Raw genomic sequence first — 27,318 nt, 5'->3', positions numbered from 1 at the left:
ATTATCATTTGTTTGGATTAAGAACTTTATTTTGAAGAAAAAAAATAAGTAGAAAATTCATTTTCTGTTATTTTATTATAAATATTTATTTAAAATTAAGAAAAATAAATATTTGTTGCGGGGTAAAAATATGGTTGGGATGCTCCTTCGACTCTCGTTGACCTGAAAGAAGAAAAGAACAAAGGCTTGGAGGACCCGGGGTGTACTCCGGGGGATCACTCTGATGCCTAAGTAAAAGGAAGGCTTTTAGGAAGGCTAAATGCAACAGTAGAATAGTGTTATCTATCACTTACCTTTGCTTGCATCCCCAGTCCCTACTTATAGGGGCTTGAGTTGACCACTGGTTGGCTCAGATTTATTGCATGGGGGCGTGAATCGCTCTTCGGCCATAAGTGCGTGCGCCTATTACTCTGTTTTTAAGGGCGCCGGCGTGAATCTCTCTTTCTCTTTATTAGGTCGGAGCTAATCACTCGTCAGAAAGTCAGACTTGGAGAAAGTATGAGACAGGCGTTGACCTGCCCTTATTAGCATGATTTATTATGGGCATATTAGTTGTCCCCCCCTTAGTTTCAAATTTCTGGATAGAATTTTGAATCATTATTTGTGTTTGCATCTTTCGGTTTTAACACTTCCTCGTCTTCCCTCCATTTTTTTTTTTTTGGGTAGGATACTTGAGTAGCTCATGCCGACTGTTTGCGCCGAGCTGTTTTGTGCAGAGCTGTTTCGTCCAAGCAGTTTGGGCCGAGCTCTTTTCACCGAGCTCTTTGAAGCAGGACCCGTGCTCAGCTGTTTCTGCCGAGCTGTTCGGGCCGAGCTCCTCGAGGAAGCATTCGTGTCGAGCTCTTTTGTCCGAGCTCTTTGAAGCAGGACTCGTGCCGAGCTGTTTTCTGCCGAGCTGTTCGTACCGAGCTCTTCGAGGAAGCATTCGTGCCGAGCTGTTTTCTGCCGAGCTGTTCGGGCCGAGCTGTTCGAGGAAGCATTCGTGTCGAGCTCTTTTGTCCGAGCTCTTTGAAGCAGGACTCGTGCCGAGCTGTTCGTACTGAGCTCTTCGAGGAAGCATTCGTGCCGAGCTGTTTTCTGCCGAGCTGTTCGGGCCGAGCTCTTCGAGGAAGCATTCGTGTCGAGCTCTTTTGTCCGAGCTCTTTGAAGCAGGACTCGTGCCGAGCTGTTTTCTGCCGAGCTGTTCGTACCGAGCTCTTCAAGGAAGCATTCGTGCCGAGCTGTTTTCTGCCGAGCTGTTCGGGCCGAGCTCTTCGAGGAAGCATTCGTGTCGAGCTCTTTTGTCCGAGCTCTTTGAAGCAGGACTCGTGCCGAGCTGTTTTCTGCCGAGCTGTTCGTACCGAGCTCTTCGAGGAAGCATTCGTGCCGAGCTGTTTTCTGCCGAGCTGTTCGGGCCGAGCTGTTCGAGGAAGCATTCGTGTCGAGCTCTTTTGTCCGAGCTCTTTGAAGCAGGACTCGTGCCGAGCTGTTCGTACTGAGCTCTTCGAGGAAGCATTCGTGCCGAGCTGTTTTCTGCCGAGCTGTTCGGGCCGAGCTCTTCAAGGAAGCATTCGCGCCGAGCTCTTTTGTCCGAGCTCTTTGAAGTAGGACACGTGCCGAGCTTTTTTCTGCCGAGCTGTTCGGACCGAGCTCTTCGAGGAAGCATTCGTGCCGAGCTCTTTTGTCCGAGCTCTTTGAAGCAGGACTCGTGCCGAGCTGTTTCTTCTGAGCTTTTTGGACAATCAGGCCGAGCTGGCCAACCTACTCGGCTGTGCGACGTTACACATAATGCTCGTTGCTTGGCTTTCCGCGTAATGAGTCGTGCTCATCTGTTGGGTTGTTCTGGCCTCACGAGTCGTGCTCGTCAGTTTGGGCTTTCCGTGTAATGAGTCGTGCTCATTTGTTGGGTCGTTCTGGCCTCACGAGTCATGCTTGTCATTTTGGGCCGTCCTCCAGATGAGTCGTGCTCATCTGTTGGTTGGTCATGCCTCACAAGTCGTGCTCGTCATTTTGGGCCTTGCACCAATGAGTCGTGCTCATTTATTGGGTCGTCCTTCGCGCTTTCCCGAGGCACTTGCACGCTTCTGTCCTGCGAGAGATATCAAAAAGCAGGTATTAAATGCGTCCTACCTTGGAAAGTGGGTTGGAGGAAAGCATTATTAATGGCCATCCGTCTGTCGCTGTGTCCGAGGCAACTTGGTGTTTCCAAGGTGGCGTTTGTCCTCGGGAAGCCTCGTCTGTGCATTTGTCAGAGATTTTCTGTTTCCTATGCCTCCCTCGAGACGCAGTCCTTCTCGTAAATGAAAATTCTTGAGATTCCCGCCACAGGGATTCGTGCCCTCCTCTCTATATAAAGGCCAGTGGACTCCTTCATTCCGCACTCGTCTTCATTCCAAGAGGATTGCTTCCTTCTCTACTCCTCTCCATTCCACAATTCCCTTATTCGGTGCTAGGTATGCTTTCCTTTCTATAGTATTTTTGTCTTGTTGTTCTTCATGTTCTTCATTGTTCTTGCGCTAGCTTTGTATGTTTGATCTTGTCTTGTAAGATTGCCTTGTTGTTTGTGTGAAATTTTACTGTCTTGATCTGTGTTGGCCTCCTTTCTTCTTGATCTTTGCTGTTGCTTGCTCCACTTGACCCTCAGATCTAGGTAGTGTTTCCTTCAGGCTTTTCCATTTTTCTATGGAGACGTCCTCACAGCCCTTTAGGGTACCTACAACAGTTCGGAGCGCTCGTTGTGAGCTCTCCTCGTCTGACCTGCAGAACACCCGTTATTTCTTTGCTGTACCATCGAATATTACTGTTAGGTTACCCTCTGCTACTGAGTCAGCTCTTGACCAAAAATCCGAGGAGCTCTGCCTCTATACCGATTATCTTGACTTGGGTCTTAGGCTCCCTTTTTCCCTTTTTGTTTCTAACGTACTACGTTTTTACCGCATAGCACCATCACAACTCGTTCCGAACTCTTATCTTTCTCTCACCTGTTTTGCTGTGCTCCTGCTCCGCTTGGGCCATCAGCCTACCGTCCCACTTTTTAGAAGTTGCTTCCAAATGCGGTCTCATTCTGCAGAGAAGGAGCTGTATTATTTTAACTCTCTACCAGGTTATAAACTCTTCTCACCAGGCAGTTCTTCCATCCATAATTGGAAGACCCGTTACTTCTTTGTTTCGGGAGAGTTGAATTACAACGGATCCTTTGTCTGGTCTTCTCCTTTTGATGGTAACGTTGTTATCTTTCCCCGGCCTCTTTTTCAGGGTTTACAAGTAGGTTATCCGTCTAACCCATTTTTTCTCCTTTCACCCCTTTTTCCCTTGTAGTTCGGGTGCGACATCTCCTCCCCAGACTTTCCCCCGAAGAGCAAGCCACCCTGAAAGAACTTCGTACACTCGCTGAACGGGGTGTTATCCCTCATGAGGAGCTGCTCCAGGAGCGCGTCCTTGTGCAATGGGGAATCAGCCCCGTTTCCTCAAGTCATTCTCTCACCTGATTTTGTGTATGTGTGTGTTCAGGTGTTATCTTTACTGTTGGTGTTCTTACTCCATTTTTCTTTTATACTCGCAGATATGGACTTCACCAGGTATGAGTCGCTCATGGGAGAAGCTAGAAAGCAAAGGGTGAGTAGGAGTAGGAAGAAGAGAAGAGAGGTCGAAAGAGAATCCTTTCAAAGGGAAGCCCCTGCAGTAGGTGACTCCGGCGCCCTTACTGACGAAGTCCCTGCTGCTCCTCCTGCGCACTCGCAGGCTCAAGTGGAAGCCATTTTTCACGAGCCGACCCGTTCCGCGTCTGTTCTCCGTCGGGCTGTTCACGCCGAGGACTTTGTGCAGGCCCAGTGTACCCTTCCTGACGCTCTCTCGGCGAAAATCCGCCATACTTCGTATCAGGTGTCTACTTTACTTGCTTTATAAATTTTTTTCTTTACTTATGCCTGCTCTTTCTAACTGTTCCATGCCTTGCATTTTTTCCCAGCTGGCGACGATGGCTCTGGCCCAGGAGGAGAAAGTCGCGGAGATGTATCGCCAGACACTGGATGCAAGGGAAAAATATGTCCTCGCTCAGAACCAGCTGCACAAGACCGAGCTCCGCGAGCAAGCTTTGAAGGCAGAGATCGATCGCCTTCGTAGGGAGGAAATTCCTGCCCGAGAAGCTACTGCTGCTGCTTCTGCTTCCCGAACTGCAGTGAAGAAGTACAAGGGCTCCAACCAATTTGTTATCGACACCTCTAAAGCTTACCGAGTTGGATTCAGGAGGTGTCGTGATCAAGTAAGGACTAAACATCCCGAGATCCCTCTTGATGGTGTAAGCTCTCATGGCTATGGCGAGGAGAGCCCCGAGTCTGCGGAGGATCTGGAAGAGGATGAAGAAGGGGAGGAGGAGGAGGAAGCTGGAGAAGGGAGCAAAGCAAATTAGTTTGTAGGGACAGAATATGTATTTTGAATTTTTTTTCATCCTTTATTGATGTAGTGCAACTTTTGTAAGCGACACTTTTATTACAGCGCTGCAAGAAGCGATTTTTTAAGAATAGTATTTCTTTAACATTTCAGAGTTTCATGTGTTCTTGACTTCTTTTCCCCCTATATCTTCCAACTTGTATGTTCCGGGTTTTATTTCTGCTGTGACCTTGTATGGGCCCTCCCAGTTAGGCTTTAACTTGTGCGACCCTAGCTCGGTCGGGTTGTTTCGCCTCTTCCTCAGGACTAAGTCTCCTGAATGGAAATTCCTTATTTTGACGCGGTTGTTGTAGTACTTTGCTACCCTCTGCTGGTACGCTGCAACTTTTAAACTTTCTTGGTCCTGTCTCTCTTCCAGTAGGTCTATTTCTGACCTGAGCTCCTCACTGTTGGTCTGCTCGTTAAAGTATTTCCTTCGCCAAGAGGGTATGCCCACCTCTGCTGGGATGACTGCTTCTGCGCCGAAAACAAGCATGAACGGGGTTTCCCCTGTTGCTGTTCTCTTGGTGGTGTGGTACGCCCATATAAGGGAAGGGAGCTCCTCTGTCCATCTTCCTTGCATAGATTCAAGTCAGGTCCTCAGTCCGTGCAGAATCGTCCGATTCATGTTCTCTACTTGTCCATTGCTCTGGGGGTGCGCTACTGACGCGAAGAGAAGCTTAATAGATAGGTCCGAACAGAACTTTTTGAAGCGCTCGTTGTCGAACTGCTTCCCGTGGTCTGTAACTATCGCTAAGGGAATGCCATAGCGACAAACTAATGAGGTCCATACGAAGCGTGTAATATTCCGCTCTGTTATGGTGGCTAGGGGTTCGGCCTCTACCCACTTAGTGAAATAATCTATTGCTACCAACAAGAACTTTTTCTGGCCAGTCGTCTGTGGAAGGGGTCCAAGGATATCTATCCCCCACTGAGCAAAAGGGCAGGGACTGGTTAGAGGAGAGAGTAGACTTGAGGGGGCGCGTGGTACAATTGCGCACTTTTGACATCTGTCACATTTTTTTACGAGCTCAACCGCGTCCTTTCTCATTGTGGGCCAGTAAAACCCCTGTCGCATAGCTTTGTGAGCTAGAGCCCTACTGGCAAGGTGGTTTCCGCATACTCCTTCGTGGATTTCTCGTAGTATGTATTCCCCTTCGTCTTTGCTTAAACATCGGAGGTAAGGCAGTGTAAGGGATCGCCTGTAGAGCTCCCGGCCCATCAACGTATATCTTGCCGCTTTCCTCCTCACCTTTTGAGCCTCCTTATTATCTCTTGGTAAGGATCCGTCCTGGAGGTACAGGAATAAAGACGCTCTCCAGTCGTCCTTGCTGAATTCGGACGCCAATGAGTTAATTCTGTCCTCCTCGTATGAGGGTTTTCCTATGCGTTCAAGATAGATAGTGTCTTTCCATTCCGAACCGGTTGCCGAGGCTAATTTCGCTAGTGCGTCCGCCTTTTTATTTTCTGCTCTCCGTACGTGTTCTATGTCGAACTGGACGAATGCTTCTATGTATTCTCTTGCCTTGGAGAGATATTTCTTCATTCTCGGATCCCTAGCTTCGAATTCTCCTTTGAGTTGCTCTACCACCAGCTGGGAATCACTAAGTACTTTGATCTGTGCCACCCCTAATGCTTCCGCCAGTCGCAGGCCGGCTAACAGGGCTTCGTACTCCGCTTCGTTGTTGGTTGCTGTGAACTCCATTTTTAGGGCGAAGAGAGTTTCATTGCCCTCCAAGTCAGAAAGGATGAACCCGGCTCCTCCTCCAGCAGCATTAGAGGACCCATCAACGTGCAGTGTCCACTCCTCGATCTTGGTGGATGACTCGGGGAGCCTTTCTGCGGTAAAATCCGCGAGTACCTGAGCCTTGATCGCGGGCCTCGGTTGATACTGTATGTCGAATTCACTTAATTCTACCGACCACCTCGTCATTCTCCCCGAACTCTCCGGTCGTTGGAGAATTTGTCTCATGGGCAGGTTTGTTAACACGACAACCCTATGGGCTTGAAAATAGGGTCTCAATTTACGCGCTGCACAGATGATGGAGAAGGCGGCTTTTTCCACCGTACAATAGTTCTTCTCGGCGCCACTTAACACCTTACTTGTGTAATATATAGGCTGGTGCTTTCTACCTTCTTCCCGGACCAGGACCGAGCTGACGACATTTTCTGTGGAAGCTATATATAGGTAAAGGTCTTCCCCATTCTTTGCTTTTGTCAAGAGAGGAGGGGATCCGAGGTATTGCTTAAGCTGCTCGAAGGCTACCTCCTGATCCTCCCCCCACTCGAATCCTCCCTTTTTCCGCAGTGCTCTAAAGAAAGGTAAGCCTTTATCCCCTGAACAGGAGATAAATCTACTGAGGGAGGCTATCCTGCCAGTCAAAACTTATATCTCCTTTTTAGTCCTTGGAGCTTCCATCTCCAGCAGTGCTCGTATTTTATCCGGATTTGCTTCTATACCTCTGTGAGTCACCATAAAGCCCAAGAATTTACCTGCAGAAACGCCGAACACGCACTTCGAGGGATTCAACCTCATGTGGTACCGGCGGAGGAGCTCGAACGTTTCCCTCAGGTCTTTACAATGTTGCCCTGCTTCCATGCTCTTCACCAACATATCGTCCACGTAAGCTTCCATTGTCTTTCCGAGCTGTTCTTTAAAAATCTTGTTCACTAGCCTCTGATACGTGGCCCCCGCATTTTTTAAGCCGAAGGGCATCACCCGGTAACAATATAAACCTCTTTCGGTGATGAAAGAAGTTTTTTCCTCATCCGCGGGACTCATAGGGATTTGGTTGTACCCAGAGTAAGCGTCCATGAAGCTGAGGAGCTCGTGTCCCGAGGTCGAATCCACTAGCTGATCAATTCGAGGGAGAGGAAAGCTGTCTTTTGGGCACGCTTTATTCAAGTCCGTGAAGTCTATGCAGGTGCGCCATTTTCCATTGGACTTTCTGACCAGGACCACATTGCTCAGCCACTCGGGGTAGTCCACTTCTCGGATGAAGTTGGCCTCCAACAGTTTCGTCACCTCTTCGTCAATTATTTTGATCCGTTCCATCGCGAAGCTCCTTTTTTTCTGTTTTACAGGTCGGTGGTTGGGGTTGACCTGCAACCTGTGCTCTATCACAGCAGGGTCGATGCCGGGCATGTCTGCCGCCGACCATGCGAACAAATCAGAGAATTCATCCAAGAGTCCAGTCAACTCCGCTTTCAAAGTATCGGGCAGGTGATTCCCAATTTGTACACTTCTGTCCTGGTGGCCTTGCAGTGGTACGTATTTGATATCTTCGTGTAATGTACTGATCTGGGGATACTCTCCTCTGACCTCCAGGTCTTCCACCGTTAGAGCTTCTTTGGCCTCCATCTTCCCTTTCAAGGCCATTACATAGCAACTCCGGGCAGCGGCCTGATCTCCTTTGGCATATCCTATTCCTTGTGGTGTAGGGAACTTAACTTTGAGGTGGTATGTTGATGTTATCGCTCGAACTGCGTTAAGGAATGGACGACCCAAGATGACATTGTACACCGAAGGTCGGTTAACCACCAGGAACTCTGTCAACATTGTTACCTGCTGCGGGGTCGTCCCTATTGTTACTGGTAGCGTGATGGTTCCTAAGGGGTGAACAGTGTCTCCCCCAAATCCTACCAGAGGGGTCGAGACGGGCTTCAATCGTTCCTTGCCGATCTTCATCCCTACCAAGACCGACCAGAACATGATATTGGCCGAGCTCCCATTGTCTACCAGTATACGCCTAACCATGTAATTGGCTACAAGCAGGGAGAGCACTAGTGCGTCATCGTGCGGCTGCTGCACTCCCTCTTCATCTCCGCTGTCAAAGGTTATGGCGTCACCTTTCTTGTTTCGTTTGCTACTGGTTTCCCCATTTTCTATCGTCAGCACCTGTTTAGCATATCTTTTACGTGCACTTCCACTATCTCCTCCACTAGCGGATCCTCCAAAGATCACCGCAATTTCCCCAATAACTTGCTCTTCCTTCTCTTTTGCGCCGTGCATCCCCTGCTCGGTTGATTCCCTTTGTGAATTCTCTTTCTTGACAAATCTAGACAGATGTCCCCTTCTTATTAGGACTTCGATTTCTTTCTTTAGCTGAATGCATTCTTCTGTGTCGTGGCCGTGATCCCTATGGAATGCGCAGAACTTGGACATGTTCCGCTTATGTAGAGGCGTTCGCATAGGTTCGGGCCATGAGACGTAGTCCTTCTTTTTGATCTGCATCAACAACTCTGAGCGCGGTACATTTAGAGGTGTGTAGGTGGAGAACTTGTTGTGCTGTCCTCTACTCTTTTGACCTGTTTGCAGCGCACTAGTTTCGTGCCTTTTTGTAGGTCTGTACGCGTCTCCAGATTCTCTGCCGTTGTTTCTCCTTTTCCGTTCTAGACGATTTCCTCTCGTGTCCATCATCTCCTCTAGGTTTATGTATTTCTCTGCTCGAATCATTAACTCCCCCATGTCCACTGGAGGTTTTTTTCCAAGGGAGTATAAGAAACTTCCGGGTTGGAGAGCCGTTGTCAGGGCGGCCAAAGCTACCCCCATATCCAAGTTGCGGATTTCTAGGGTCGCTGTGTTGAAACGGTGCATGAAGTTCTTTAAAGTCTCCCGGTCCCCTTGCACCATACTCATTAGATGGCCTGTTGTTTTGGCAACTCTCCGGCTACTAAGGAAATGGCCGATGAACATTTGCTCCATCCCTTGGAAGGAACCAACAGATCCTGGTCGAAGAGTTCGATACCAGTCTCTGGCGGTACCCTTAAGGGTGGTAGCAAACGCTCGGCACATGATGGCGTCCGGAGCTCCTTGCAGCTGCATTAACATTTTGAAATTTTCAAAGTGATCAATGGGGTCAGACAAACCTTCGTATCTCTCAAAGGTGGGCATCTTGAATCTGCTGGGCAATGGAGCTTCCATGATCTCTTTGCTGAACGGAGATTCCGCGCACTTTAGGGATGTTTCCCCATGGTAGGGCCTGGTTCTGTCCTCTTTCATCATCTTTTCTATGTAATCTATCTTCTTTATTCTTTCCTCGAGCTCGGTGGATCTTTGTTGGTTGACGTCCACGCTATTTGCATCTTCTACCTTCTTGCTGGGTTGAGTTTTCTCTTCTTTCTCCTTTAGTTCGTCAGCTTGTTGGTCTGCGCTGGGTTTCTTTTGCGGTTGGGGAAGGACGTGCCCCTCTTGACTCTTCTGTTGTAAGAGTTGGTTGAGCATGTCCTTCATTTCCTTCTGGAAGGCAAGGAACTCCTCCCTACTGACACCAGATGAATCGGAGGTCCATTGGATGGATTGGGATGGTTCTTTGTTATCAGGGAAGGAGGTGGAATTGCGTGAGGTTGGCATTGCTTGAATGTTTGAAAGTCAAGAGCAAGATAATATCGCTTCCTAAAAGTGACTTCCCACAGACGGCGCCAGCTGTTGCGGGGTAAAAATATGGTTGGGATGCTCCTTCGACTCTCGTTGACCTGAAAGAAGAAAAGAACAAAGGCTTGGAGGACCCGGGGTGTACTCCGGGGGATCACTCCGATGCCTAAGTAAGAGGAAGGCTTTTAGGAAGGCTAAATGCAACAGTAGAATAGTGTTATCTATCACTTACCTTTGCTTGCATCCCCAGTCCCTACTTATAGGGGCTTGAGTTGACCACTGGTTGGCTCAGATTTATTGCGTGGGGGCGTGAATCGCTCTTCGGCCATAAGTGCGTGCGCCTATTACTCTGTTTTTAAGGGCGCCGGCGTGAATCTCTCTTTCTCTTTATTAGGTCGGAGCTAATCACTCGTCAGAAAGTCAGACTTGGAGAAAGTATGAGACAGGCGTTGACCTGCCCTTATTAGCGTGATTTATTATGGGCATATCAATATTAATAATGAGCAAAATCAAAATTTTGTTTAATTAATTTATTACACATTGTTTTTTTTTTTTTTTTTAATTTCATCAAGTACGAGAATTTTAAATTCTTTATATTTGATATTACTTCTATTAATATTTTCAAGTTTCAAAAAATAACTTTAAAGTAAAATATTTAAGATTTTTATAAGTTCTTTATTTTTTCCACTAAAGCACAAACAAATTTTAATGTTTTCAGAGTTGCCCGAGTTTGATCGGGTTGATATTGATTCACTCCAAATCCGGTTCAATGCCTAAACCGGTGCGTACCAGTTCTGGCCCAACCAGCGGGTCCGATTTTTAAAACATTGGCCCCAACAACCCACTGCATGAATAGAAAATCTGGGAAGGAGGAATTAAAATTAAGGACACCATTGTGCTTGGAAGCAATTCCAACTTAATTAATCAATCAAATAGTATAGTTTACAGCTATTTATAATATTGTTTACGACCATTGGAAGATTGAAGGAGAGAAACTGAAATCTATTTATAGTACTAATGAATGCTCAAACCAATTTCTTCTTGGGATGATATTTATAATCATTTTTTTTTTATTATATAAGAACTCCAGCCACCAATGAGCCCTTCGGACCCCTGGTGCGGCACCAAACTTACGGATCAGCATCCTCCGTCCTCAGATCTCGCTGATCAGAGCGAAACCCGGAATGCGGACACAACTTCCATCATTTTATGGGACTTCTAATCCTTATAATCTTTCTAGCGCACACCCTCTGTCCCAACTAGCTAGCTGTTTCAAGTTTCCTATTTAATTGCATAGGTAAGATTAGGGCAAGCAGAAGCAACTTTGCTAAAACAACCAAAAACGACCTTCTTGCAGTTCATTATCAAGACCAAACAAAGCCATTTTGTTTGTGGGACAGATTAGGGCAAGACAGTTGCAAAGCTGAGTGAAGGGTCCAGATTGATCCTTGTATCACATAGAAGGTCCAGATGATGGATCAAAGAGAAGCAAACATGCATCAACAAAAGCAATGATCCTTAACCATAGCCAATGCACTGTCCAAGAACAACACAAGCCATGAAAATGAAAATAATCATAAGCCTCTGGCAAACTTATTGAATGATTATAAGGTGTTAATACCATTTAAAGCATAAACTAAATGGCAATAAATGGTGCATCATTGTTTTTTTTTTTTTTTTTAAAGAGGTTCAAGTTTATGAACTGTCAAAGGAAATTGAACTGTGTGTGAGTTGGAAATTACTAGGCCCTCCTCACAAAGATGTCATACTTGGGGATTCAGCCACCCAAGCCAAAAGCTGATGTTGATTACTCAGGATGATTGAAATACTGAATATCATGATTGATTTTTGATGCTCAACACCAGAACATGTGAATGCAAAACTTGTTAGAAATAAATTCGATTTTATTTGTAAATAGTTAGAAAGTGAGGGATATAATTGGAATGTATTTTTTTCATTAAATGTATTAGTATAAATACTATTGTACAGTACATTCACTTAAATTTTCAGCTCACTGTAGAATATATAATTTCTTTGTTTCTTTACATGGTATCAGAGCATTTCTCTAAGCGAATGCTCCCTTTGAAGCTCCTAGGAGGCAAATGATCTCTTCATCTGAAGCAGCTTCAGATCTTGCCTCGGAATGTTATAAGTTTCTCTCGGAAATTACAGAAAAAATTCTGGAGCTGATTCTTCTTCTTTTTCTTCAAAAGTTTCAATTGATGCTAAAGATTTTTAGATCTGCTTTTTTTTTTTTCTTCTTCTTCAAAAATTTCTCTCTGATAGACAACGTTGTCTTTGATCAACGCCAAGTACTTTCTTTTGAGCGTCAAGTTCCAGTGGTTCTTGTTTCGCGTTATCAGTCTATTGAGTTCGATTGAAGAGTTCGTCTTCTAAATGAGCAGGAGTTTCTTGAATTTTGGAGGAAATTTTTTTGCAAAATTTTCCTTTGTTTTTGGTGTCGTTGCTACCTTCGGTTTGGCCATAGTTTTCGTTTTCACTTCGCAACTATTTTCTTCTTCACCAACACAGTTTTGATTTGATCGTCAAAATCGAGAACTCTGGTTTTCTCGAAGGCGGTGAGAAATTTCATAGAATTTTAGTTTCAGAGCATTTATAGATTCATTTTTTTTTTTTCTACGGCTGTGCTTCTCATCAATGGAGTCTTTTTCATCGTCCTCTCTGTTCAACACCTCTGAGGATCCTACCAGTCCTTACTTGCATCACGACGACAATCCGGTATGATTCTCGTCTCTCAATTTCTCTGTGGAGAAAACTATAACACTTGGAGTCATTCCATGTTAATGGCACTCGGTACAAAGAATAAGAATGTATTTGTTGATGAAACTCTTCCGAAACTCTTTAGTCCTATGTCTCTTATCCCTGGGAGGTCTTTCCCCACTAGCAGGTTTTTTTTCCTTTTCGAAAAATTCCATTTATTCTGATGTGGATCATTCCAAGGCATAACTTGTACCATGCGCTTCATATTCGTTGGAGTTCGCTCCCAAAAATAGCCTAATTCATCAGATCCACTTTATTCTTCGTGGATTTGTTGTAATAACCTAGTTCTCTCTTGGCTACTTAATTCTGTTTCAAAAGAAATTGCCACAAGTATCATCTTTATTGATATTGCTAAAGAGGTTTGGAGTGATCTGAAGGAACATTTCTCTTAAGGAAACGAATCTTGAATTTTTCAATTGCAAAAATCTATATGTTGATCTTATTGGTCATATCCTGTTTTGATTATGATAAATACTTTGATATTTAATGGTTGATGAGTTTGTGTGCACGACTAATCGGAAGTATCATATGGTGCACGTACATAGGCTTGAAGAAGATAAAGTTCCAGGCCTTTTTATTTGTTGTAATTTAATTTGAGTTTTATTCGGGTCTATAATAGAAAATAAGATATGGTCTGTAATAATTAATGTCTTACCTACATGGTAGGATGGATAAACTCAAGACCATAGATGAACCTTAGGGAACACCTTTCGATCTACCGATGCTGGATTTTTTTGGTGTCCTTAAACAAAAAAGGCCTAGAATGACCCTAGGACACTCACACATGCATATATATATATATATATATACATGGCTAAATGGAATGAGTGATTATATAAGTGAAAAGAACCGAAATGCACTTAAGTTGCATGTTCGGTCGACCATACTACTCAAGTACATAATCACCCGGTCGACCAAACTCTTTAGGAGTCAACAAATTGACCTTATGGTCGATGTGCCCAAAGTGCATGCCAACGCCCTAGTCGTTCGAGTTCCCACATGTGAGAACTTAACGCTCCGTTGAACTGATTCAACTGAGCTAGTTGGTTTAAAAGGTTCCCGATCAACCAAACCGTGCTAAATAGAAAAATCGCCCTTAAGACACCATGTCCGGTCGACCGAACTTCTAGTTCAATTTATTCCCAGTTGATCGAACTCAGCACAACTCGGTCAGCCGAACTTCCTTCGGTCGACCGGTGCTCTCGAGTTGCCCCATTACTTTTACCGTGATTAAAATAATAAAATAGGGTTAATTGTGTTAAAATGTTTTTAAAATTTTCTAATAATACCCTATGTGTCTTGAACGGTTATATTTTTGGGAAACTCTATATACACTCCTTCATTTGCAAAAATTAGCATGAGATTAAAAAAATAATTTGCAAATATCCTCTGAATCTCAAAAAGCCTATTTTTCATATTCAAGTTATATACTCTCATTCTTACTCATCCATATTGAAAATACTACTTAGTAAGAGTGCTATTGTGTTCATCTCACCAAGCTTAAACTCTCACTTGCTCGTTTTGATTGAGATTAATTTTTTTTTGAGAGTAAGCTTCTAGTTTTTCTAGGGGGCTTTGTAAATAAGCCTTCCATAGGAAAACTTCTTATGGCTTCTGAGTTTTGTATTTTCATTGCAATACTCAAGAGTTTATCTTGTATTTTGATTGCTAAAATATTTTATACATCATTTTCAAAAATATCTCTTGTGCTTATCTTTGAGAAATTTATTTTGAGATATTTTCTTGAGTGCTAAAAGATCTTTGTTGCTATACCTTTTGATTAAGATTATCATTTTATTACAAAGATGAAATAAATATTTTACAAACCATTTTTGAATATCTCTTGTAGAATATAGTGAGAAAAATTATTTGTTGAAATATTTGAAGTGTGATTGAGTTCTTTGTTTGTGCATTGTGATTGAAATCATTTTTTGACACAAAGATCATATTAGTTACACTCTCATGCACTGATTGTAATATTTGCATAGATATTTGAGAGTAGACACTTAGACTACACTGAACTTATCATATCCTATCTTTTGGTAGTGCATTGATTATACTGTGCGTATTGGGTACATATCTTCTTTACATGAAAGCATAATCACTATACCATTTGATTGAGAAATTACTGTTGTATTTCTAGGCGTGGCCTGAGGGGGCGATAATCCAGCCCGAAAGGATTGTGTAGGTTGAGATCAGCTCTGTGTTAATTGACCTGATTGTAAAGGTTGAGGTCAACCCTGTGCTAATTGATCTCGTTGTCTAGGTGGTGCTCCACCTGTTAAGTGAGCCTATAGTGGTAATCATTGTACATGTTAGCCAAGCCGGGGACATAGGCACTTTGGCCGAACCTTGATAACATATCGCGTGTATCGTTTACTTTTTCAGGACTTTACTTTACTGCACGTGTATGTTTATTTATTGATTGCATAGATCGACCCTAGGTTATGTAACACTGTTGTTAAACCAATTGACCAAGGCAATAATTTTTAAATACCCAATTCACCCCCCCTCTTGGGATTGCACTAAAGCTAACAATAGCTTCCTTAGCTCAAGATAAGATGTTTGTAAGCCATTATTTTACTTGTCTCAAAGGTTTATGGAGTGAATTAACCAATTTTCAATTCCTACCAAGCTATTCTTGTGGTGCCTTAAGGACTTTAGTCAATTATCAACAACAGGAATATGAGATGAAGTTTTTTATTGGGCCTCAATGAGTCTTATTCACCTATCTATGGCCAAATCTTATTAATGGATCCTCTACCTCCCATTAATAAGGTTTTTTCTTTGATTCTTCAAGAAGAGCATTAATGAGGCATTTCCACCTCTATTTTTATACCTTAAGCTGCTGCATTAGCCAGCCATTCTATTGATGTTAAACAATTTGGTAAGGCCAAAGAGAAACCAATATGTAGCTATTATAAAAACATTGGTCATACAAAAGATAAATGCTATTGCCTTCATGGATTCCCACCTGGATTCAAGTTCACAAAACTTAAGTCAGATTTTGCATCTATCAATCAAACTATTGTTATTTCTTCACAGGAGGAACTCAGTGAAGTTCCTAAGATACCTATAACACAAGAGCAGTATCAGCAACTGGTTTCTTTACTAAATTCCAATTCTTCAAAAAAAAAAAAACTCAACAACACTACTTCTCACACTGCTACCAACATGACAGGTGATTTCTCTCATTCAGTTTTTTCACCTCATCATTCAATTTTTTTCCCTTCTCGACAAGTTTATCTCATCCATCTTCAAATCATGTTTCCAGGATCTTAGATACAGGTGCAACTGGCCATATGGTCAATTCCACTTCATTTTTTACTTCTTTCACTCTAGTATCAAATACACATGTTCATCTTCCCAATGGTTTCAAGGTTAATGTCACTTATATTGGCACCATAGCTTTAACCAATTCATTAATCCTCACCAATGTTCTTTGCATTCTATCATTTACTTTTAATCTCATTTCTATTGGTAAACTAACTTCCTCACTCAATTGTTATGTTCTTTTCTTGGCTCAACACTGTTTTGTTCAGGTCTTGCACACTTGGAAGACGATTGGATGGGGTAAACTGCAGAATTTCCTATATTACATGACATCCAGATCACATTGTACTGCTTCACCTTCTTTTGCTTTCTCTATTTCATCTATTACAAATTGTTCTTCTTTTGATGTATGGCATTATCGTTTATATAATGCCCTAACCCGCCATGTGGGGCACGGAGTGCTACTTTAATAACATCTGTGTTCCTGATACCATATTCATAATATAAATGTAGCAGAAATAAATGAAACATCCTCTAAATATATTACCAGAGTTCTAAACTACCATTATACATAGTAGTCTCCAACACCCATATTACAAACCATGATACAATACAAAAACTAACTCAATCCATATACACCACGTACATAAGCTAAATAAACTAGACTCAGCCCCTCTAGCCAGCTAAGCACGATCCCTGATGTTTCCTGAAAAATAAAATGATCGCTGGGGTGAGATACCTCTCAGTAAGACGGATTAAGTTAACATCAGGGTGTGACCAACATAAGTTTTAGTGTATACAAAAGGAAAGGAAAATTTCAAAGAGGACTCATAGGGTCTCGTTGACGAATACAAGCATTTCGTTGACGAGTATTCTTCTAGGGATTGTCGACGTGGACACATGTCTCGTCGATGAGAATTTACCAAGAGGGGGTTTTGTAGAGCCTGAAGTTCATTGACGAGGGATTTGTGTTCGGCGACGAACTCCTTTTATGGACTTGTCGACGAGGTGACGAGTCTCGTCGACGAATCCAGGTCTATAAGTAGGCCTAAATCGAATTTTTTAGCAAGGAGTCGCACAGGAAACTCTCTCTCTCTCTCTCTCTCTCTCTCTCTCTCTCTCTTTTTAAAAATCGACCCTCTCCCCTTCTCTCTACGATTTTGGCTTTGTTTTTCGCTGGTTCAATGATCGGAAGCCGCCACGCTACTCCTGAGAAGATTCTTTTCAAGTCTGTTGGAGTAGATCGTTGGTCAGGCCAACTTGGGTACCATCCCAAAATTTGGGTAGGTTGAATAATTGGGTATTTTCAGTTGTATCAGACTTATTTAAGTTTAGATTTTAAGTTATATGAGAAAATACTGGAGTTTTGTGAAGTAAAATTTGAGAATTATATTTTTAGGAATAGGGTGTTTCGAGACCCTGTAGATATGGGTTAGAGACCCCAATAAGTATTTTTAGGAGCTAGGTAAATTATAATTCAAAAATTTACAAGTATGTAGGCTCGGGGAAATATCATTGATTTATTGGAAATATGCATGTGTATCATTTCAGGGTTTTGAGGATAGTATGCCGTGAGCGTGAGGATTAAGTTGGAGGCGAGCCTCCATCCAGTTAGGTAAGAGAAATATACTATGCTAGGAATTTTAGATAGTTTACCACTAGATTACATATATATATATATATATATATATATATATATATATTAGTTTATTATTCAATTTTCCAGAATATTATTATTATTATTATATTAAGAAATGCAGGTTTGTGACCATGGGAATCTAAATACTTAATTGTGTGACATGAGTTCATAACAATTTAGTATAGTATTTATACAATTTTACAAATATCATGTTTTATAGTATATTAGCAGAAAATATCGGTATGTAGTTTTCAGAAAATATGATTTATAGTATTTTTCAGAATGCCATGACTTCAGAACCATAATACTTAGTTATTCAGTTATTCAGTCAGAAATTCAAATTATGCAGATCAGTTTAAAAATGTTATGATTATTTTCATGGTAAAAATAGTAAAGATGATTATAAGTATCAATACTAAATAGTATCAGAACCTGAGAAAATATTTAGTCAGATTCAGATAGCAGAGCACGATACTGTTGTTATTTTCAAATTAGAGTGCAACCACATATCTTAGATAGTATGTGGATTCAGTCAACCGTGTCTATGGAGAGATTGTAGTCTCCCTAGTATTCTGGGTTAAGGAGGCCAGTTTGACAAGGTAGAGACTAGTTATCATGCCCGGAGAGATTGCAGTGGGTAGGATTGATGATTGGTAGAGTTTCAGATTGACTTACCTAGTGGGCCAACCAGAGTTAAGTCTCGCCTACGGGCCACACAACCCTGTCATGAGGGGTTAAATCATGACATTCAGTTCTCAGAGTATTATCATGGTTGTTTATATATGTATAGATTTACAGTACACCAACACATTTATTATAATACTAGAATTATGTGTAACTAGAAAACTCAAATATATAGTTGTATTTTAAACTATAATTAATGTGATCTGTACGGTATACTAGATTAACAATTTTACAGTTTTAGTATTATATCAGTATATTAAATGTATAACTCAGTTGCCACACACTAGTGATAGCATATATTCTCTTATTGAGCGTTGTCTCATCCCAATGACTTAACATTTTTCAGGTGATCCAATTAGGCGAGTAGATTAGACTCGTAGGTAGAGAGGTTCTTGCGCTGCCCTTTTCGGAGGGTGAGTGTTTCCTGGGTGTTGGTTATTTGGGTAGATCCTAGGGTTTTTGATGGATGTCACTAAGAGTTTTGTAATGTATATTTTAAGACTTTCTAGATTTCTGGTATTGTAAATACAGTTTACAGTTTTATGTTTACCGTTGCTTAGGAATGTAATGTGAACAGAGTTTTCTCAGTGCTCCCTTGGGGCCTGAGATGTTTTTAGCAGATAATACAGGGAGATTTGTTATATATGTTTAAGAGGGAAAAAAATGGCATGAAAAATCAGGTCGTTACATGTTTGTTAATCATCATCAACTAATAAACACATGTAGACTATACTCACACACACATAAACATTTATAAGCTAGTGTTCTCGAGGATAGGGAAGATTACACGCCCATACATATAACACCCCTTTGCTCTGATATCATTTGTAACCTTGCCTTTTTAATTGGGTGAGGCTACAACTGATACATATCAAGACACTCACCTTACTCAGTAAGCCCTCGGTCGGAGAGTTTTACTTTACCATAAACATTCACACATTTTAAATTCACATACATGTACTCACACCATTATAGTTGAAAATATGCATTTGCTTCCTTAATATATATATACCAGTTTAATAAATGGAAACCCCATTTACATAAATTAACATATATGCGTAAAAGACACTCCCTGGGACTAAATGACATGCTTAACCTCCATGACGGGTTGTGGGGCTTGAAAGCTGGACTTTAGTTTGGGTGATCAACCCAAACAAAGTCAAAGTAACCATCTGCAAGTACGTCTGCAGGCATTCGCAATCTCGTTGTAGATCCGATTGTCTTACCACTTCCTGGTCGAGACTCTAGGAAAGGTACCACAACACTATGCAAGTCAATCGGCTAAAACCACCCTACACTTCCACTACAATGTGGGTGCACATGGCCAAATAATTCCTCAACAACGGTATTGTGCTCACATTACAACTGGTCCTCAGGGTTCTTAAACCATATCATGCAATTTAAGTAATAAAATTGTAGTATAAGTCTCATTTCGTATAAAATATGCCATTTCCCAATCCTTGCATACAATCGCCATATATAAACCCGTCTCTAAGCCATCACATAAAACCTAACTCTCAGCCATCACATAAAATCCAGCCCTCGACTGTCAAATAAAACCTGACCCTTAATCGTCAAATAAAACCCGACCCTCGGCGATCAAATAAAACCTGGGCTGCAGTTGTCATATCGAAACCCTATATTTTTCATCAACAGTTCCAGTATTTTTCACAAACAATTTCAGTATTTTCACAACCATACTCAGATTCGGTTTTACAATAAACCATAAACATTATTCACCTACCACACGATTTTAAAACATAATCAAATAAACCAACCGGAACACGTTTCAAATATAAAGCCAAGTATGTTCATTTCCCAAAATACGTGTATAACAACCAAATCGAGATTTCAACCGTCCAAATCATTCACCAATCACCATAGGATATTTCCATAATTAAAACCCAAGTTTTTGAATGGTAGGATTTCGAATAACATTTGAAACCATGAAAACATAAGCATATACAACATTTTAATCGGTTCGAATTTAGTAAAAACCTGTCTTAACTTAATCCCCTTACCTATTTTTGAGAAAGAACTGATTTCGTTCGGGAAACGAAAAACCCTAGCTTGTTAATCCCGCCGAAGAAAACGAACCGGCAAGCCGAGAGAGAAGGAAGAGATGATCGGAGAGTACACACGGGCTCCGGGTGAGCCTACCGGGGGGGGGGGGGAAGAGAGAGAGAGAGAGAGGGAGAGAAGTAAACAGACCCGCAAGAAAATCGTCGATGATTTTTCTGGCTTTACAAAAATTGTCGATGGTTTGACCCTTAAATAGTTCTTGGTAGTTTACCTATAGGAAAACCTTCAACTGTTTTTCTAAGACTCTCTAAAATCGTCAACGGTTTGGTCCTAGCCAAACCCTTTTTCCTCTTTTTTCTTTACTTCTCTCTTCTTTGATTTATTTTCTTTTATTTTTCCGGTTCCATTGAATTTGATGATGTCAAATCTAGCAGAAGATGATCTCGATGTCATAACAACAATCGCTTTGACACCAATTTTTTGTGATATGGATCGAAAAAATGAAGATGCACAGCAGAATAAACAACAAGAAAATGTAAACAACCAGAACAAGAACAACAACATGATTTATGTGGTTCGACAAAGTCTGCATCCACGGAAGCAATAACATACAAATTTCACTATGGAAATCACAATGTACACAATACACTTCTCAAATGATCACACTCACTTCAATATATGCCCAAAATAACATATATAAAAGTTTCTCGAAGATTTCCTCCCGTTTGCCCAACCATCCAAAGTTTAAAAAATTCAAATTTTAGAAAAAATTGTTGCAGCCCAGACGCCTTTCGTCGACAAGTACAGGGCTTCGTCGACGATCCACAGTAGACAATTCGTCGAAGAGAACATGCTTTCGTTGATGAATCCAAAATCTTTGAGATTTCCTACTCTCCGTATTTTCTCATCGACGAATTTCAGAACCTTCGTCGACAAACTGTTGCTGTCTACTTGTCGACGAACACAGGACATTCATCAACAAGCTTTGTTGTGCTGTCTTTTCATGTTTTTTTCTCTTCCTTAGTTGCTTACCAAAACTGAAGTATAAGAGCCACAAACAACAAATTTTTATTTGTCAAAGACATTATGCTTTAGATATTCTAAATGATACTAGTTATCTTGGTGCAAAACCAGTCAAACTTCTAATTATTTCCAATTTGAAGCTTAGACTGTAACGCGCCAACCTAGGTCTGTTAGGGAGCACTGCGTCTCTCCTCCTCCACCTGGACTAGACAACAAGAGGCGAGCCTTATCGGACTAATGACTGATCCCACAGACCAACACGTGTCCTTTTTAGTGTGTTTCGTCCTCACTCGCATACTTCCTGAGAAAACTTCCTAAAATGTCACCCATCCCAAGATTACTCCAAGTCAAACACGTTTAACTGTGAAGTTCTTATGGGAAGGTTTCTGAAAAGAAAGGTGCACCTTGTTGATAACGGGCGTAACATCTAATCCTTTTAAGTCTTTCTTCCACGGGGTATCACATTCTCCCTCACTCAACGTCCTCGTTGTGAACCCACATTTCCAAACCCAGACGATGTGAATCTCATCACACTTCTGGCTGGGTAATTGTTCTGATACCATTTTGTAACGCCCCAACCTAGGTCTGTCAGGGATCACTGCGTCTCTCCTCCTCCACCTGGACTAGAAATAGGGGGCGGGCCTTATCAGACTAATGACTGATCCCACAGACCAGCACGTGTCCTTTTCAATGTGTTTTGTTCTCACTCACACACTTCTTGAGAAAACTTCCTAGAAGGTCACCCATCCCAAGATTACTCCAAGCCAAGCACGCTTAACCGTGTAATTCTTATAGGAAGGCTTCCAAAAAGAAAGGTGCACCTTGATGATATGGGTAGTAATATCTAATCCTTTTAAGTCTTTATTCCATGGGGTAACATATTACTGTAATGCCCTAGCCCGTTATACGACCCTAGGGTGCTACTACACCTATATAATAAGTCTGTCTCTGATTAAACATATATATACAACCCGCCCTTAATAGGGACACACGAGTATTTCATACTGAAATCTAATCTCATTCACAGCGAAAAACATAAACATCCATAAGGAAATCTATAAGACAAAACCAGAGTTTCTAACTGTATTCTCAATTACATACGATCACACTTAAAACATAACATGTTCTTATAATCTCCAAAAGATATTCTGAACTGAGTCTATTACATATACAAACACTTACGTAAGACAAAAAAGAAAATGACCCTCCAAGTCCCTCTAACAACTAGGATCGATGTCCTGTAGGACCTGAAATAAAGGTTGTATATTTGGGTGAGACACTTCTCAGTAAGGTGGAAGATATTACATCAGTGTGTGATCATACATATTCAAACCAGTAGAAAGCAGTTACATATATATATATATATATATATATATATATATATATATATATAACATATTCTCAATACTGTAATATAGAAGATATATAGATATAATTCCTACGATAGATAATTAAGTATCGTTGCAAATGAGAATTCCCGAGGTTAGGGTAGGGTACAAGCCCTGTACTGCACAATCCCTCCACCTAGTACTCAAACATGTGACTTTGCCTATTTTAGTTTTTTTAAATCATGTATATGCATATTTAGAACATTGTCCAGCTTAGAAACAATAATAACAAATGCCAACACTACCCCTTGGCTTCGGGTTGTGCGATTTACTATAGTCCGATTGGTACCACCTGGTCCATTAATCCACCAGTGAAACACTCCAAATCCAGCCAACTATCTCGATACCCACATTGAAAATCAGGTGTGTGGTTGCACTGTATCCAGTATAAAGCAACAAAACAGCGCTTAAACTTTTTAAGGCTTTATATAACTTTGAGCTTGTTAAGGCTTTCTTATAACGGTGAGCTTTTTAGGGTTCTCATATAACAGTGAGCTTTTTAAGGCTTTGATATAACTGTGAGCTTTTTTAAGGCTCTGATAGTAACAAGTTGCGGTTTCAAATATCATATATACAATTTATAATAAAACCAAATTGACTCGTTTCCAATTCATGAATCACCTGTACAGTTCCAGTATTTTCACAAATTCATTCATTGATACTGTGGTATAAACCGGCGCACACATTCTCGATTTAAACCTTTTTCATATACAAAGCTCGGTATATAACCGGCACCTATTTTCCACATTTTTAGATAGCAAAATGAAACTCCAGTTCACATAGTTCATATACGTAATTAAACATGTTCACATATTCCATTTCATATCATATGTCACACTCGTTTGGTCAAAATCCGCTATATAGTATATAACTCGATAAATATCATTTAAATGGACAATGAGGGGTTCAAACATCTCCTACGTTATGATTAATAAAAATAAAGAAGTTTTGAAAGGTTTGGAGATCATACGCCAAAACTCTCATTTTTACCAAAAATCATAAAATCGCAAAATCGACATTTTTACCTGGTGAAACTTTACAAATAAAATCTAAGTTAAATTTTTAGCGGTTTAGTTTTCTAAAAATACTGATGTAAACAAATCCCTTTACCTTTTTTTGAACTCCGAAATACGAACTATACAACTCCTAAAATAGTGAACCAAGTTCTCAAAACCTATAACCCAAGAACAACACTTCAACATAATTCTATTTACTACAAATCTACCGAATCAGAAACTAAATTAGACTCTTACCTTGATTTCAGGATAAAACCTGAAAATCTTCAAAACGAAGATCCAATCCGCTATAATCGTAGAGATTTTCACCCTGATCCACATAGTAACTTCGGATCGTGGATTCGGGTGACGAACAACGAATGATCGAAGAGAGAGAAAGAAAGAGAGAGTTCGCTGGTTTTAGTGTGTGTGTGTGTGTGTGTGAGAGAGAGAGAGAGAGATAGAGAGTTTTGAGTTTCTTAACCCTTAAGCAACCAAAAATGATATTTATAGACCCCTTGACCCAGTCAAACTCTTCGACGAATGGTGCCTTCATCGACGAGCCACAAAAGCGTCTTCGTCAATGAACATTTTCCTTCATCGACGAACCCTTTGTCTGATATTTTTCCCGTCGGCCGGGATCTCTTTGTTGACAAGGCTCTGAATTTTGGTGACGAAGCGCAGAAGGGCCTTCGTCGATCAAAACCTTGGCTTCGTCGATGAAGCCTGCTAAAAATTATCCCTTTTTACCCTTTTTATTTTATTTTATGGGTTCGAATCTCTACATAGACAGTTGAATTTAGCTTTTCTTGATGATTCAACAAGCTATAGGAGATTGATAGGGAGGCTCTTGTATCTTAGTTTGACAAGACCATATTTATCCTACTCAATGCAAGTCTTGAGTCAGTTTATGGAAAAACCGACACAAAGCCATATGGATGTAGCTTATCAGGTATTAAAATACATTAAAGGGACACCAGGTTAAGGGATCTTCTTTCCTTCTTCTACATCATTACATTTGAAGGCTTATAGTGATTCATATTTGGCATCTTGCCCTGACACAAGACGTTCAGTCACTGGATATTGTGTTTTCCTTGGCGATTCTTTGATTTCATTGAAATAAAAGAAACATACAACTATTTCCAGGTCATCGGTAGAGGCTAAGTTGTGTTTTCCTTGGTGATTCTTTGATTTCATTGAAATCAAAGAAACATACAATTATTTCCAGGTCATCGACGGAGGCTGAGTATAGGGCACTTGCTTCTACAAGTTGTGAACTTGTATGGTTGATATCCTTGTTGAAAGATTTTGGTGTTGATCATAAACAAGCAGCTTTATTATTTTGTGATACTCAGGCAGCCTTGCATATAGCAGCAAATCCAGTATTTCATGAGAGAACAAAACATATAAAAATTGATTGTCACTTGGTAAGAGAAAAAATTCAGTTGGGGATCCTTAGAACACTACATGTCTTATCCAAGCATCAAGTGGCAGACATTTTGACAAAGGCTCTTGGAGTTGATCAATTTACTTATCTTCTTTCCAAGATGGGAGTACATAATATACACTCTCGGTTTTGAGGGGGAGTGTTAGAAATAAAGTAGGTTTTATTTGTAAATAGTTAGAAAGTGAGGGATATAATTGGAATGTATTTTGTTCATTAAATGTATTAGTATAAATACTATTGTATAGTACATTCACTAAAATTTTTAGATCATTCTGGAATATACAATTTCTTTGTTTCTTTACAAAACTTGAATTGGAGAAAGCATAACCTCGTCATAACTTCCAATTCCTTTCACATGAGACTGCCCTTGTGGCTCTCAACTTACTAACTTGACCTAATGGATTGATAGGACTGTAAAAGCCAAAAGAAAGAATTACTAATGCTATTAGTTCCAAAATTTTGCAATATTTTATATCTTTCCATTACTAGTCATGTAAATTGCATATCGATATGGTGATGATAACATGTATGGGAGGAAGGTCCGTAAATACCTTGCTTCCTTAATGGCCTCAAACCTCTTTTTTATACTAAAATCCTCAAATGTATAAGAAAAGTACTGAGCCTTAAAAATCTAACATTTCTTATCACCTCTAGGCTTAAAGTAAGTTCTCCCTGCAAAAAGTTGTGCCAAACCATTAACGAGGTCATGCATCACAAATCGAGATCGATCACCACTTAATAGTTGGAAAAATAACCTTGACAACCATTCATGGAAATACTGATTGCCCACATCTTCCAATAATTCTTTCTCCCTTTTTTGAAGCAATGAGACATTTTTCCATCCACAAAAGGACTATTGAACAATATGAAAAAGTATGGTGTCACGGACCCTCAAATAAGACTCAATTAAGCGCCATGCAGCACTCGTCCAAAGCTCTCCCCCAACCGAATCAAATGATAATTACACGTTCAAGTGAGCACTAGATAAGTCTCAAAAACCACTAGTAACCATGAAAGCATTAATACAAACAATAATAGAGTATGAAGACAAGAGATATTCATATGGACGATATACATATAAATCAATAATGTACATTCCGATCCCAGACAATGAAACTCAATGATAAAAAGGACTACTTGTTTTATCCAATTAAGAGGACAACCATACAAGTCATGACACAAGTAATTTGATATCCATTATAAATCTCAGGAGAATACATGTAAAGCAATATCTCCCCTTATTTAACCCATTACATTGTTACCCCCTAACATCCTCCCCCACTTGTTTTATTGACGTCCTCATTGATTTGCTGTAAGGAGCCTTTAATCCTTTGATCCTAGTGTCGTTGTCTTAGAGTTCATGAAATCTTGAATCTTCTATGTGGCATGCTGGAGGTTTTCTGTCTTCACCCAACTGTTCTCTTCTTCTCCTAATCCTATCCCCTTAACTAGGTGCTTTGTTGACGACCTTCTTTTTTGAGAATTCTGCCTCCAAGGATTTCCTCTATATCTATGGATATCGTCTTCATTTCAGAAATGGTTGATCTCTTGAACTTCTATCATTGCGGATCTTCTTCATCAACATGCGATGGTTTTAAGTTGCTAACATGAAACACTGGATGGATTGGTCTTTGTATTGTTTTAGAATTCTATTTTTGCCATGATGAAATTGAAATGTTTTTGGCGGTCCTTTTCCAAGCATCAGGTCTCTGCACAGTTTTTTGTGAATTGGTAGGCTTTTGGGCAATTTCCACCACATGGGCCATCAAAAGTGTGTAGGAGAGTTGGTTCTTGACCTACCACCATCTCAAAAGGACTTCTTATTAGTTGAAAAAGATTTCATAGAATTAACACAAAATTAATCTATATGCGATGGAGACACACAATTTCTTTTTTGATTAGAGTTCACAAAAGGTTGCAAGTATTCTTCCAACATCTCATTAAAGCATTTTGTTTGAGCTATTTGATTGAGGGTGGTAGCTTGGGGAAGGATTAAAACTTGATCCCATTAAAGTGAAAGATTTCTCCTCAAAATCCACTAATGAATCTTACGTCCCTATCATTTATTAGGTTCTTGGGGACTCCCCAAAAGCCTTAAAGCTCCCACCATATCCTGCTTCTCTCCTGAGTCTATTTTCGAGGCTTTTATCCCCTCTTAGACGGCTTTCAAGGCCTTTCGTTTTGGACATTCTGCTACCTGGTGAGATCCCATGCCTAGAAAACAAACAATTAGTGGTCGATGCTCACCATTCCTTGTGTGTCCGCCCTTCACCTCTCCAATTGTT

General features: G+C 40.9%; 1 protein-coding gene across 1 annotated transcript; it reads left to right on the top strand.

Annotated features, from left to right (window-relative positions):
- The first annotated feature begins 2,661 nt into the window (after positions 1-2,661).
- LOC131163590 (uncharacterized) lies at positions 2,662-4,460 on the top strand. The gene is made up of 4 exons (XM_058120180.1): positions 2,662-3,082; positions 3,298-3,450; positions 3,542-3,861; positions 3,947-4,460. The coding sequence occupies exons 1-4, from the start codon at positions 2,662-2,664 to the stop codon at positions 4,385-4,387; spliced, it is 1,335 nt and encodes a 444-aa protein (XP_057976163.1). The 3' UTR covers positions 4,388-4,460.
- Positions 4,461-27,318: the final 22,858 nt, after the last annotated feature.

This window comes from Malania oleifera, chromosome 9, assembly GCF_029873635.1.
Source record: "Malania oleifera isolate guangnan ecotype guangnan chromosome 9, ASM2987363v1, whole genome shotgun sequence".
NCBI classification, from domain to species: domain Eukaryota; kingdom Viridiplantae; phylum Streptophyta; class Magnoliopsida; order Santalales; family Ximeniaceae; genus Malania; species Malania oleifera.
The sequence above is the reverse complement of the archived record's forward strand: the minus strand, read 5'-3'. Positions and strand labels throughout refer to the sequence as shown.

Excerpts from the sequence above, each read along its gene's own strand:
- LOC131163590 (XM_058120180.1), top strand. The coding sequence starts at position 2,662 with ATGGAGACGTCCTCACAGCCCTTTAGGGTACCTACAACAGTTCGGAGC. Across the intron at positions 3,083-3,297 it reads TTATTTTAACTCTCTACCAG|TTCGGGTGCGACATCTCCTC; the intron begins GTTATAAACTCT and ends TTTCCCTTGTAG. Across the intron at positions 3,862-3,946 it reads TCCGCCATACTTCGTATCAG|CTGGCGACGATGGCTCTGGC; the intron begins GTGTCTACTTTA and ends ATTTTTTCCCAG.